This window comes from Gossypium raimondii, chromosome 11 (genome assembly GCF_025698545.1).
Source record: "Gossypium raimondii isolate GPD5lz chromosome 11, ASM2569854v1, whole genome shotgun sequence".
In the NCBI taxonomy this organism is placed as follows: domain Eukaryota; kingdom Viridiplantae; phylum Streptophyta; class Magnoliopsida; order Malvales; family Malvaceae; genus Gossypium; species Gossypium raimondii.
The window spans coordinates 51518484-51531292 of NC_068575.1; the positions used below are offsets into that span (position 1 = coordinate 51518484).

Consider the following 12809-nt stretch of genomic DNA (forward strand, 5'->3'; position numbering starts at 1 on the left):
TAGCTAGAGTAGAAGAGCTGCTTAATCTCATCATTCCACCAGTCCCAAATTTCCTTTAGTTCCTGTAAGTTATTCTGAGTCACGCTAACATGAGTGAAGTCCCATAACTCTGACACATATCCCTCGGCCAAACTATTACCTTTCTCTTGCTATATTGTCTCAGACCAAGTTTGGGTAGCCGCATTATCTTCTATCATATCAAGAAACCCTTTTTCCATGATAAGCTTTCTATTTAGCAACCGAATATGAACTAACGCCCTTTTAGGATGAAATGCTATGCAATAATGATGTCATGCAATCAAAACAAGAGAAACCCAAGTCAGTATCACATATAGAGATATAATCCAATACAAACATGAAATAGTAAGAAACACTTAATCAGGAATCCACTAAGGTTTTGGGATAGTTCTACCTAGGTCAAGTTCCTAAAGCTCATTATATGAGGCTTAGTCTCTAGAGTAAGGGTACCCGAACCAGCAGATTCCTCAATCCTCACCCATTATAGGCTCATGTGGATTGAGTTCAGTTCAGGGGGATACATTTCCTTATGGCTGCACGGAGATGAAAATCTCACGAAGACATAGGTACGGATATATCCCGGAAGCGGTCCACTACCCTGCACGGAGGTGAAAACCTCACGAATGACTAGTTTCTCGCTCCCACTTAAGGGGTAAAATGCAAAATGCGAATGCAAAGTTTCCAACATACCAAGATGAAAAAATCAATGAATGCGAAGAGAACTCATGAAATTTTTTTAAAAACTTTTGATTTTCGACACAAAGACAAATATAATCAGTTTATGGCTCGACTCTCAAGGTCCCCAGTGGAGTCGCCAAGCTGTCGAAACCGTTTTTTGAAAAATAAAAATTTAGTTGTCGACTTTAAAAATAAAATTGGAGTCGCCACCGATCCTTTATTAAGGTGTGATCGGCTCACCATAAAAATTATTTTGGTCTGCGAATTTTGAGAAAACAGGTTGGGGAGTCAGTTACGCACAAGGAAGGGTTAGCACCCTCGCAACGCCCAAAAATCGGTACCAAATTGACTATTTGATGTCTTAGTGTCGAAGGTTTAAAAAGATTTTAAAATAAGCTTGAATGGTGAAATTTGCAAAAGGATAACCAATTGTTCAAGTCATGTAAAGAAACCGAGTCCCAATACGTTAGGGTACTATTCCTCATAATCCCCGAACTTTGAATATCACTTTTATTTTATGCAAAAATCTTCATTTCGAGAAAGTAACAGGTCACACCCAATACGTTAGGGCACGATGTGTTAAATTCCCAAAAATGATTTTTATGCTCATGCATTTTGAATAAAGAATATTCTCGGTCATTTAAGATTGACAAAGAAAATCAGAACCCAATACGTTAGGGCTCAATTTCCCTCGAAAATCCCAAACTTCCAATAATGCTTTTATTCAAAAAAAAACCTTTAAATCAAGAAAATAACTTTGATGAATGGTTAAAACCAAAATACATTTTCAAAAATGGTATGTTAAAAAGTTAATATACAATATGATACAGATACTATAATTTACAACATATACGAATAAATATTTGCAAATATATATATACAAATACAATATAACAATAAAGTTGCAAACATATGTATACATATATCTAACACATATACAAGTATACATGCAAATAGAAGGAATGAAATATATCCAATAAAACAAACAAAAACATGTATTCAAAATAAAAGAGAAAAATGCATATGTATATAAAAAAATGGAACAGGATAGTAAAACATATTTATAAAATGTATATATATATAATATAATATATAAAAGTTAAAAGAGATAAAACTATATATATATAGAAAACTTATGTAAAATGCATGTATTTATATAAGTTTTAAGAATATATATATTAGATAAAGAAATATGTATATATACTATATATAAAAAATGTGTGTATACATATAGAAATAATAATAAATGATAATAAATTATAAAGCAATACTTCTAAAAATTTTAATTAAAAAAATGGCAAAAAACAAAATAATCAAAAAAAATGAAATTAAAATTGAACGGGGATCAATTTGCAATGCGTGCATTATATGAGGGGGCCAAAATGGAAATAATCCCACTCCCTAAACGGTGCGCAGCACTGTGGACTGGTTTTGAAACAAGAATAGAACATGTGGCCAAAATTAAAAGAAATAAAAGTTGATTTAAACAACTTTTAAAAACTCAAGGACCAAACGCAAAATGTACCATTCAGGCCAAGACGCGGATCCTCCTGGGTCGGGTCACCGCATGGGTATAGCCCTATCTGGCGCCGTTTGGGGCCACAGAACAGCCCTAAACGACGCCTGCTTTTGCCATCGTTACAAAACCCAAAAATTTCCCAAGAACAACTCATTTTCCTTTCTTTTTCGCCAAACAATGAGAAATCCTTTGTCGTGGTTTTCATACCCAAACACACCCATTTAATGTCATTGTTCATGCCTTCGCTTCAAGCCTCGACCCTCAGCTGACCTCCGATTGAACGCGAATGTGGGCTTCATCGTCGAAGCTTCGAAGGTAAACCCTTCACCCATTTTTTTATTATTTCTTAAAAAAACCAAAATAAAAAGAGCCAAGCATATATTGAAGAAAACGGTTCACCTTAGAATACTCTCAATGTTTCTTTCAATTTTCTTGTGTATTTCTCCGTATATCTATCCCCCCTTTCGTTTTACAGATTAAGAGGCCTTTTATAGGCCGAGAAGGAAAAAAAAATAATCAAATCTAAATGCTATTTTTTGCTGTTTCTTCTCTCTGGGACTCTTTGAGTCCGTGTTTTTGCAGGTGTTCGTGGAGAGAAACGCGTGTGGTGGAGCCGGCCCAAACGTGTGGTGGTGGAGGCTTTCTTTGAAGGCGGGTCATGCGCTATTGTTTGCTAGGGTTTTCTTTTTTTGTTTTTTAGCTTTGGGCTGAGGTCTGTATTGGGCTTAGGTTAGTTTTGTTGGGTCTGACATGTTTTTGTTTAGTTTGGACCCAGGCCGATTGGGCCTTATTACACAACCAAATAGAAAGACATAAATGAATAACCCCTGAAAATTACTCAACATACCCATGTCTGGTATAGATATACACTCCACTATTCACTCTTGATTCTAAAACTTCAAAAATAAAACAAAATGTTCTCGTTGGTGGGATACTGTGAGACGAATTTTATTTAAAAGGAAAAAAAATTATGATAAGTTGATAATCTAAACAAATAGTTTGGAGGTTGTTAAGGCTATACATGAAAGTGTTTCGAGTACTTTGGATTATGCTCTAATCATACGGATTCATCACATGTTGTCTTAAGGAAGTCAGTGGATATTAAAATACATTTCCAGGAAAGACTTTTTAGTTAAATTGATCTTTGCAAAAAAGGAACAACTCCCTACTTAAAAAAGTTTTAGAATTTCTTGAAACAGATAAAGAAAAAGGTAGGTATTTTTATCTCTAGGTCATTTTCAAATTGAAAATTCAGTATAATAGTTTTTATATTATTAAAAAATCATTAAAAAATTATTTTTATGTAAAATAAATTGTTTTAAATAAAAGAAAAAAAAATCTTACAACCAAGTGTGGATAACGTTGATCGTGGATGCAACGTGAAATTTCGCTCAGAAAAAAAATGTTGTCTGCAGCTGCTGTAATTTAGAGGCACATGGTTGGTCAAAGTGCTAGGGTGGAATGGAATTTTGGGGAAAAAGGAAGGGTAGCTCGGTAATGTAAGGCGAAAAATTTTGAAATGACGAAATTGAAGAAATTTCCCACCTAAAAATTAAGCGCCACTTACTTTTCCGGCATTTAAAATGACTGCATAAATAAATGCTTGCGCCCGCAGTTTAACACTTCCCTTTAGTCCGTAACTAATTCTCTGTATCATCTATCATTTCCTTATTTCTACTGTTTCCTCGCTTTCCGGCTTCACATCCTTCTCAGGTCACTCTCTTTTTCTTCCTATCACTTCCCCCCCACCTTTTTTTTAAAAAAATTTAAATTTATTGACCTGGATAATTTATTTGACTAGATCTGATAAGCGTTTAGCAATATGAAGTTTTACTAATGTTTATTAGTTTCTTTTATTTTTCTTTGTATTAATTTAAAAATAAGTGTGGATGTTTGTTTGTTTTTGTTTATAAGGTGAACGGAGATGGCAGGAAAAGGTGGAAAGGGGCTTTTGGCGGCAAAAACAACCGCCGCTAACAAGGACAAGGACAAAGATAAGGACAAGAAGCGCCCGGTTTCTCGTTCATCTCGTGCCGGAATTCAGGTATTTCTCATGTTACAACCAGTTGGTTTTACGCCGAAATACTATTCCTTTCTTTGTATTTTTAATTATACATTCTTAGTGTCTGTGGGTGTCTTGGTCCATGATTTATGTAAAAAAAACCCTAGAAAAAGGACTAAATCTGAGGTGTTTCTCCTACAAGTAAAACACAGAAAATATTTAATTCTAGGAGATTGTTGTAAATAGTTTTTGTTTTTTCTCTTTGCCGGTTTGTTTGGATCCTTAGTTTCTTCTTGAGGAAAAATCTTAGATCTTTGATTTTTTTTCCCGAGTCTAATATGAAATAGTTTCTTCACGTTTAGATAGTAAACACATGCTTAAAAAATCTAAAGTACTTGCCGTTGAAGATTAAGACATTCGCAAGCTGTTCATCTTTTGGATGCCAAAACACGGTGTTTCTTTAATATGGTCGTTAAAGGTCAAATTTGTTACCAAAGTTGTCGGGGTGTTTTTTTTTTTCTGGAGTTCTTCCACGGTACAACGACCTTTTTCCTTGGTGCTTTTTGACACTTGATTTTGTACGTAATTGGAGATTCTTGTTAGGACATCCCTTTCTGTTGTGGGTGTTTTTGGATGCTAAAAAAAACAATGATGATTTCATTTTTTTTTTTTTTGGTGATATGGATCTTCAATGATTTTTATCTTGAACATGGGGCATGTAAACCTATAGTTGTTGTTTACTTAGTTAATAAGTTCGATTTATATAATCGTAGTCTTTGATGTTTCCCTGGAGTGGTGAGACCATGTAAAACGAAATATATTACTCGGTTGCTGTATTTAGCTGTCAAGCGCTTCATTTTTCCTTTTGATGTTAGTTCCCGGTGGGCCGAATCCACCGTCACCTAAAGACTAGGACTTCCGCAAATGGGAGAGTTGGTGCCACAGCTGCTGTTTACTTGGCCTCCATCCTTGAGTACCTAACTGCAGAGGTTCTTGAATTGGCTGGGAATGCAAGCAAGGATCTGAAAGTGAAGAGAATCACCCCGAGACATCTGCAGCTTGCTATTAGGGGTGATGAAGAGCTTGACACTCTTATCAAGGGTACTATTGCTGGAGGTGGTGTCATCCCTCACATTCACAAGTCCCTTATCAACAAAACCACCAAGGATTAGAATGTTTGAGTTTAACTTAGATTATTTGACTTTTGAGTACTTTTAATCTGTTGTGTTTTATTGTAGGGTTCATTTAATATGTCATATCTGCTCTGTAACTCAGTATATATGTTGTAACTCTCTAGGAGCTTTGGGATCTTTGTTTGTTGGATCGTTTTTAACCTTGGTTTCCCTATATATTGTATCCTATTCTAGCTGTGAAGTTTATTATTTGTTTGCTTTTGACATGAGTTAAGCTGCTTTTGGCTCAATTTTAGCCACATGCATGGTGCTGTTTGGTCACTCGAGCTTGTCTCAAATATTTCAAGCTCAACCATTTCTTGAGATTCAAAGGAGTATAAGTTCAACGGACTTCCAAATTTCGACTCTCTTAAAATCCCTTTCATAAATAAAGAAATGATAATACCATAGACTAAGGTTGGGAGTCTTGTGTCATTCGTCCCTCTTTAAATTTGTAACATAATAGTAACGAAGCCTAATATTTTAATTTAAGTTCTACGTTAAGTTTAGGAACTCCAAATATCTAGGAAGTTCTGTTTAAGGTATAGGCTAAAATATAATTGTTGAAGCTCAACGCATTTGATATTGGGGGACTAATGGTTTCAACAAGTGCTTTATCTCATTTTGTATGCCCCCAATCTATTTTGCCAATGATAGATGATGATGTTTCTTTGCCTATTTCTATGATATAGCTAAGTACGCTCCTCCTGCCCACCGAGATCAACCAACCTTGACCCCACGCAGTATTATTGAGGATAGCGTTGCCCAATACACATGGACAGTTGAGAAAGTTGCGGGGGAGATAGCTTGGCCCAGTGATAAGATGGTCAACCATGTGAAAAAATGGGCCACAAGGCCTACAATAGAAAAAGATGACCCACCACCTAAACAGGGAAACTATAACTCTTTCCTTATCGCAACCAGCATTGCCCAATAAAACAGCGTCAAATAAAGAAAACGAGGGAAAAATGATAAATGATCTAAATGACGGGCTCTGCCATCACATTCATTTCGTTTTCGTCTTCAAGACAGAAATAATGAGACAGCTGGTTCTGGTAACAGGTGCTTGGACATTATTCAGCATACCCCCAAAGAACATACACAGCTATAAATTTTAACACCTAAAAACGTGTGACTGTAACCATGGTGATTTAATGATGCGTGTGAGCCATTGACAGCACGCCTGCTATAATTGCCGTACTTGGGAAAAAAGGCCATTGAAACTTAACTTGTTTGTACAATAATCTTCATCTTCCTCTTGGATCGCACAGTCAATTTCTTTGATAGAGTTAATGAAAGGGGGACAGAGAGTATAAGAAAGTTGGCATATTGTGTTCTGTTTTTTTTTTTAACAGTTGGCTGGCTGTAGTCCCATTTGTAAGAAAAAGAGACAAAGAAGTAGGGTGATGATGTCCCTCAAATAGTAACCTTAACATCAAGTCTCTCCGACACCACAGAACATAAAAATTTACTCCATGTTCTTCTTTCTTTTAATTATTATTATTTTTACAGTTGGCTGTAGTCCCCATTAAGGAAAAAGAGTTATAGGCAATGGCCCTCGAATGGTAACGTAAACCTCCAGTCTTTCATTGAGAGAGACAGCCCCCCCTGCGTTTCTGTTGAAACTCTCGAATAAAATGAAACCACTATTTCGTTAATGTAAGTCAAAATACACGAGTCACTTGAACCCTTTTCAACGCATTACAAATATGTAATTTTATCAGTTTTCTCAATTTTAAAGATGCTAAGCTATCATATATATATATATAAGCATTAGTTTAAGTGAACTGCAGAGAATCAGATATCTAAGCATAAGATACGAAAAAGTGAAGCAATTTTTTTTCCAAAGCTTCATCGAATTCAAACCAAGGATACCTACTGTACTGGCAATTTTATAAGCTAAGAGAGAGCCCATGGTATTGCTTAAACCCAGACTGACACCATCGTAAAAGATCTCTCAACCCATAACACAATGAAAAAAAGTACTATCAAGAACGTGTATCAAATATTAAAAAAAATATTATTATTTTTAAGTAGTAATGTTAGAAAGTTGATAATTGTTTTATAAGAGTATAGTAAAATATTAAAAAAATAAATATAAATTTTTTTAACTTGTGTATCAAATACTAACCCGATAAATAAAATTTGATTTGAAGTTGTGAATCAATATATTTTATTTAATAATTTGAAGTAATAAATATATCCTTTTATCAATTAGCAAGTGAACCCTTCATTATATATTGATTTCATTTATTCATGCGTACCCTTTTAAGAGAAGATATTATTATGTGTATATCTCATCTACTCCAACGCACCATATTAAGGATATCATATTGCAATGCTCGACATTGTTCTTTCGTACTCGTCTCCAAGGCGCCATATTTAAAATGTTTTATTTCACTTCTTCAAACATGTTTCACCAAACTTGCCTCAAAAGCTCGCATCTTTAAGACTGTTACACCGAATTTGCCTTTAAAGTGTTTTACTTTGCTTCTTTGTCCCAATTTTTTCCCAACACACTACCATCAAATCACCCCATTAGATCCTAATGAAGCACTTGTCCTCCGCAGTCACCTTAAGGTATCATTCCATTAGGGCAACACCAAAGCTCCCTCCTATCATAAGAGGCTCATTTTCAGAAAAACTCTCTAAGCTTTGAAATCATTATTTCTAGTGACCTTTTGTATTTTATAGTGCAAACAGTGATATCAAGCTATCGCATATTTTGTGTTGTAACAAAATTCTATGTTTATAGAATAACTTGTTTGACTAAAAAGAATTGTTAGAATTGTCTGAGAACTAAATAAAAAAGAAGTCGCTACAAATTACAAAAGCAATTCTGGTACAAGTCATGGATTCTCGTTCCCAGCGGCCATCGCTTTGCCCGTGATATATATACGTCCAGTTCACATGCATGAACAGTATTGGTGAGAAATTGTAACAATTTTGTAAATGCACTCATTTAATGCAAGTAGTATAATTATCCCCCATGTTTCTAAACTTTGCTTAAATTCTAAAAACAATGACCCTTTTTTGTAATCACTGTCACATCTCTATGATTATGTTAAAATAGGCAACGTAACAACGCTTTTGATAGCTCACTAGTGCTTGACATTGACAACAACTTTTTCCATCGTGAACACGAATATTAACCCACCCTTTTTTTACAGCTTGCAAAAGCGATCATTAGCTATGCCTGGACTTCAGGTAAAATGAAAGATTAGAAGGAAAAAGGGGGGTCAATATAAATATAATTAGAATGAAAAAAAAAAAAGAAAAGGAAAAGAGCAGGGATTTAAAGGTAAGTGCGGGAAAATAATATAAAGGACACTCTCTTTTTCATCAAGTCAATATCAGAACACCAACTTCCTACGAGGTGCTGGGATGTTATTACTTTTTTCAGCCAATGCAGCGAGATCTCGGATAGTTTCACTGATTAGGTCTCTAAATATTAGGCGTTCGATGTCCAGGATCGCTTCCGACATCTGAATGGGGCAACCATCCCAACCGTTAATGGCATCCCCAGCAAGGTCCTTTCTTAAGACACCACAAATGTCCTCAAACATGTCATCCGAGGAGTCCCTTTCCCGAATCTTTTGGAATTCGGACCAAATTTGTTGCAATGATGTCTCCCCAGTCACAACCTTCCATGGCGGTAATTGCTTCTTTCGGTTCAGAATTTCGTTGATGGTGTCAAATATCAGCTTCCTTTGGAGCCTAGACACTTTAGAGGTGTCTTTGCCCTTCACATACTGTTGCTTCTCAAGCAACAAAAAGACATCAGATTCATCATGCATGTAATTGGCTGCTCTGAGGACATCGGAAATGTAGATAAAATCACAATCATCAGACTTTGATTCAACGGATGGCATTGCAGGACTCCACATTTCATCTTCTGATTCAACAAGTTGATCTGATAATTTCAAACAAAAATGTTAAAATCTCAGTTCAGGTTGATCGAAAATTAGCGCAATCCCAAAAATAGTTATGGGGGTTTTTTTAGTTCTCGATTGATGGAGAAACAAAGTCAACATCAGTACGAAATATGACAGTAGCAATGGCTTAAAACATACTGACAGAAGATAATACATCCAATACAAAAAATGAAAAAGACTAAATTCATCGTCGCTTTCACTCTATTTCCCATATGCACATAGTCTAACAATTTAACAGAGAAGTGGGACCATTTTCCTACAATTACCAAAGGCAGCATGGGATGCTCTAAAATCTTACGGCCTCCAACGGCCATCTGTCAGCCAATGTTCAGCATAGATTATTCTTTTCTCTTTGGCTTAGAGGGAAAAATGTACGGGATTTTAAACTTTTTCTCACATCAGGTAAATTTTGTTTTGCAGAAAACGGAAGAAGTTTTCAGTCACTTTTTCTTATTATATAGCTGCAGTTCTTCATTTTACTGTTTTTGAGTGTGACCTACAATGTTGGCCACGTCCTTAACCCATGCCCTTTTCCCTCGATCACTATCAAACTGAAGAATCCCACGTGAATTTACCGCCAAACCCATTTAGATTCCCTTTTCAGCCGGAAGAGAGAACGGTTTGACTAATCATGAATTAATTAAACAAATAAAAAGGCCTTAAGGATACTACAATAATAAAAGCTTCAAGCTATTGAAGGAGACTCTGTTTGACTAATCAGAAAAGTCAGGCCTAGAGCTAAACTACAGCAGTCCATACGTCACCATAGTCAAATGCAAAATCTAGCGAATCACAATCAGTTAGTAGACTTTCCTTTCTCATAAAAGATTTAGTATGTGCCCAAAAATATTTAAAAAAAAAAAAAAAAACTAGCAGTAGTTTTTTCTTTTTCTCGTACCTTTGAAATCTATGCTCCGTTTCATAACAGGGGACGGAGACGAGTCCTCTTTGTAGAACGAGGAATCAAGTACGGAGACCGGGCTCGGCTGCAACTCGGTCGTAGCAGCCGTCATCTCTGCAATGCTGTGAAGCAACTTATCACATCTTTCCAAAAGGGTCCCCCCATCCTTGTAGTCCTCCACCTTCGACCTCTGTAACAGTCAACATGCCATAACAATAAATTACTGGTTTAAATGAAATAGGATCGTCTTTAAATGAAATAGGATCGTCAAGCAAAACTAAATAATCAATGTAATTTAGTTATTGCCTGATTTTTTACCTCCGTATCAGTTTGAGAAGAAGTGCTAATGCTACTCTCTGAAACAGAAGATGTTTGATCCTCCGCTGGAATAAATACCTTCTCTTCTTTATCATAAATCTCAGCCGTTGGTTTCCTATTTCTGGGTAATCTATTCGTAGTCTGTTCTAATCCGGTTCTTCTCACATTAAGCCGGGGCGACTGAACCGGAGAGACTCTTTTCTGCTCTACATTTCCATTTCCATTCCCTCTCCTATGAATTTCAACATTCAGTGGCCTTCTGTTGGGACTCCTAACGCCACACTCATTCCTACCCGGAGAAATCGAACCCTTACCTCTGCTTTGGCTCCGAATATTCCGTTCAATCTCCGGCCGATCACGTCTCGGGCTCATAGTCGGCGGTGAGTCAATATTCAAGTTCCGGCGAGGTCCAGGTCTTGATCGATAATTTGAAGGAGGCGAATCTTTGGCAATCCTTCTGGCCGTGGAAGCCGGTGATCTTCCCGGTTTGATTACGACGATTGGAGATTGTTCATGTTGATAAACGAAGTTTCTATTATTCGTTTGGTTTGGAGATTTCTTACTGTGTAAAAGGCCTTTGAGTTGCAACGCTTCAAGGATTTGTTTGAGTGTCTCAAGATCTTTCGATGGCTCGTCTATTCCTCTGAGCTTAAGACGTTTCTCAATCTCCCCGTAGACGTTAACGGCTTGTTTTCTCTCGGGGAAGAAGTCAGCTGAGTCGTAGAAGCATTTCCTTTGGTCCAAACCTCGAATTGGAGCTTTTACCAGTTCAGCTCTCGCATTTCTTAAGCCGTCTGGCCTGTTGATAATTACACGATCTTGTTTGGCTCCATTTTCCCTTACGACATTACTCGAAGCTCCTCCGTTTTGGAAATTTGGTTGTTGGCTTTGTTTTAAGTGGAAATTAACTCCGTCAATGAAATGATACTGAAACAGATCTCGACCTCTAGCTTCCGACGCGGATCTTCGGAGCTGAGCTTTTCCGTTCGGTTCGGGATTCGAATCCGGTATCGGTTCCAGTCCCATGAGCCTTGCAATTACGCTTGGTGACCGCCGTTGTTTATCGCTATCATCCACCTCATCTTCGCATTGGTTCGCAGATAATATGGAGGCATTCGTACGGATCTCTCGGGGCTTAAGGCTTCCTTTGGCGTCAACGACGGCTCTGCTATCCAGAGAGAGCCTCGGAGCTTCCTTGGAGAATTTCCATGGCGACCTCGCGCTACCTTCTTTGTACTCAAAAACGGGAAGGGGGAGAGGTGACTTGCTCTGATTACCAGTAGGCGTGAAAAGTTCCGATGCCGGAGATCGGAGCTCCGATATAACTGGAGATTGCTTCGAACGGTCCGGTGACGCTGCTGCTCGACCTTGTGGCTGCTTCTCTAATTCTCTCGATATTGCTGGTGTCTCAACGGTCTTCACTTGCTCCGTTTTCTTTTCACTCGCCTGAAACAAGTTTAGAAAAAAGTCGATAAAACGATACGAACCAACGTAAAAAAAAAAAAAGACGGAGATCAGAAAATAAAAACCAACCGGCGTTTCCACGGGAGGGAGGCGCTTAGGGGAGTAAAGGCGTTTGCCAGAAAGAAGCTGGTGACGATCAAAGATCTGAAGGAAACCAGCCATGCATCCCATTTGTTTCCCTATTTGCTTCTCAAGATTCTGCTCTGGCACTACACCCGTCATCATCTTTCCTTTCTTTTTCTTTTGAAGAAAAAAAAAACTATTCACCCTAGTATTTAACTCGATAATCCTCTTCTTCCTTACAAGTTAATCTTCTGTTTAGACTTCCATCGTCGAATATTTCAGCATGATTGATTGCCTGTTTCTTTCTCCCCTTGTCCGTAGGCGAGAGAGGGTTTGAGACAGCAGCCTCTATCGCATCTCCCGCTTTTCTGGTCTTTAAAAGGGTGGTCGAAGTTAAGGAAAAGAGCAGTGTGGGTGTGGGGGCAAAGTGAATACGGACGTTACTTGCCCTTGCCCTTACCTTTTCATACAATGCCAAGTTAGTACATTATTTTTTTTATCAAGTATTTTAGGGGTTCGAGAGACTTGAGTTGCGGGAAAAGGTCGAATTGTTTTGATATATTGGCGTAAAAAGAACCGGGCCAATTATATATTTCGATTTTCATTTAAATTTTGGGAAGGGTATTGGGCGGGTTTGGAAATTATGAAGTGAGGTAAGCATCCGGGGGCAATGCTTTGCCCTGGCGTGTCATCCCTCCGTTCTCCTAATTTTCGTGCCTTTCAACCTCGACTACGCTTT

The 12809-nt window shown here is 37.4% G+C and overlaps 2 protein-coding genes across 2 annotated transcripts; one reads left to right on the top strand and one right to left on the bottom strand.

The window, feature by feature from the left end:
• The first annotated feature begins 3765 nt into the window (after positions 1-3765).
• Positions 3766-5616, top strand: LOC105803149 (histone H2A variant 1). The gene is made up of 3 exons (XM_012635174.2): positions 3766-3928; positions 4130-4259; positions 5093-5616. The coding sequence occupies exons 2-3, from the start codon at positions 4140-4142 to the stop codon at positions 5387-5389; spliced, it is 417 nt and encodes a 138-aa protein (XP_012490628.1). The 5' UTR covers positions 3766-3928; positions 4130-4139; the 3' UTR covers positions 5390-5616.
• A 2852-nt stretch (positions 5617-8468) lies between these two features.
• Positions 8469-12556, bottom strand: LOC105803148 (protein LONGIFOLIA 2). Its single transcript, XM_012635173.2, has 4 exons — positions 12077-12556; positions 10544-11989; positions 10223-10415; positions 8469-9302 (listed from the first exon to the last, which is right to left on the bottom strand). Exons 1-4 carry the CDS (start codon positions 12230-12232, stop codon positions 8743-8745), a joined length of 2355 nt encoding a protein of 784 aa, XP_012490627.1. The 5' UTR covers positions 12233-12556; the 3' UTR covers positions 8469-8742.
• Positions 12557-12809: the final 253 nt, after the last annotated feature.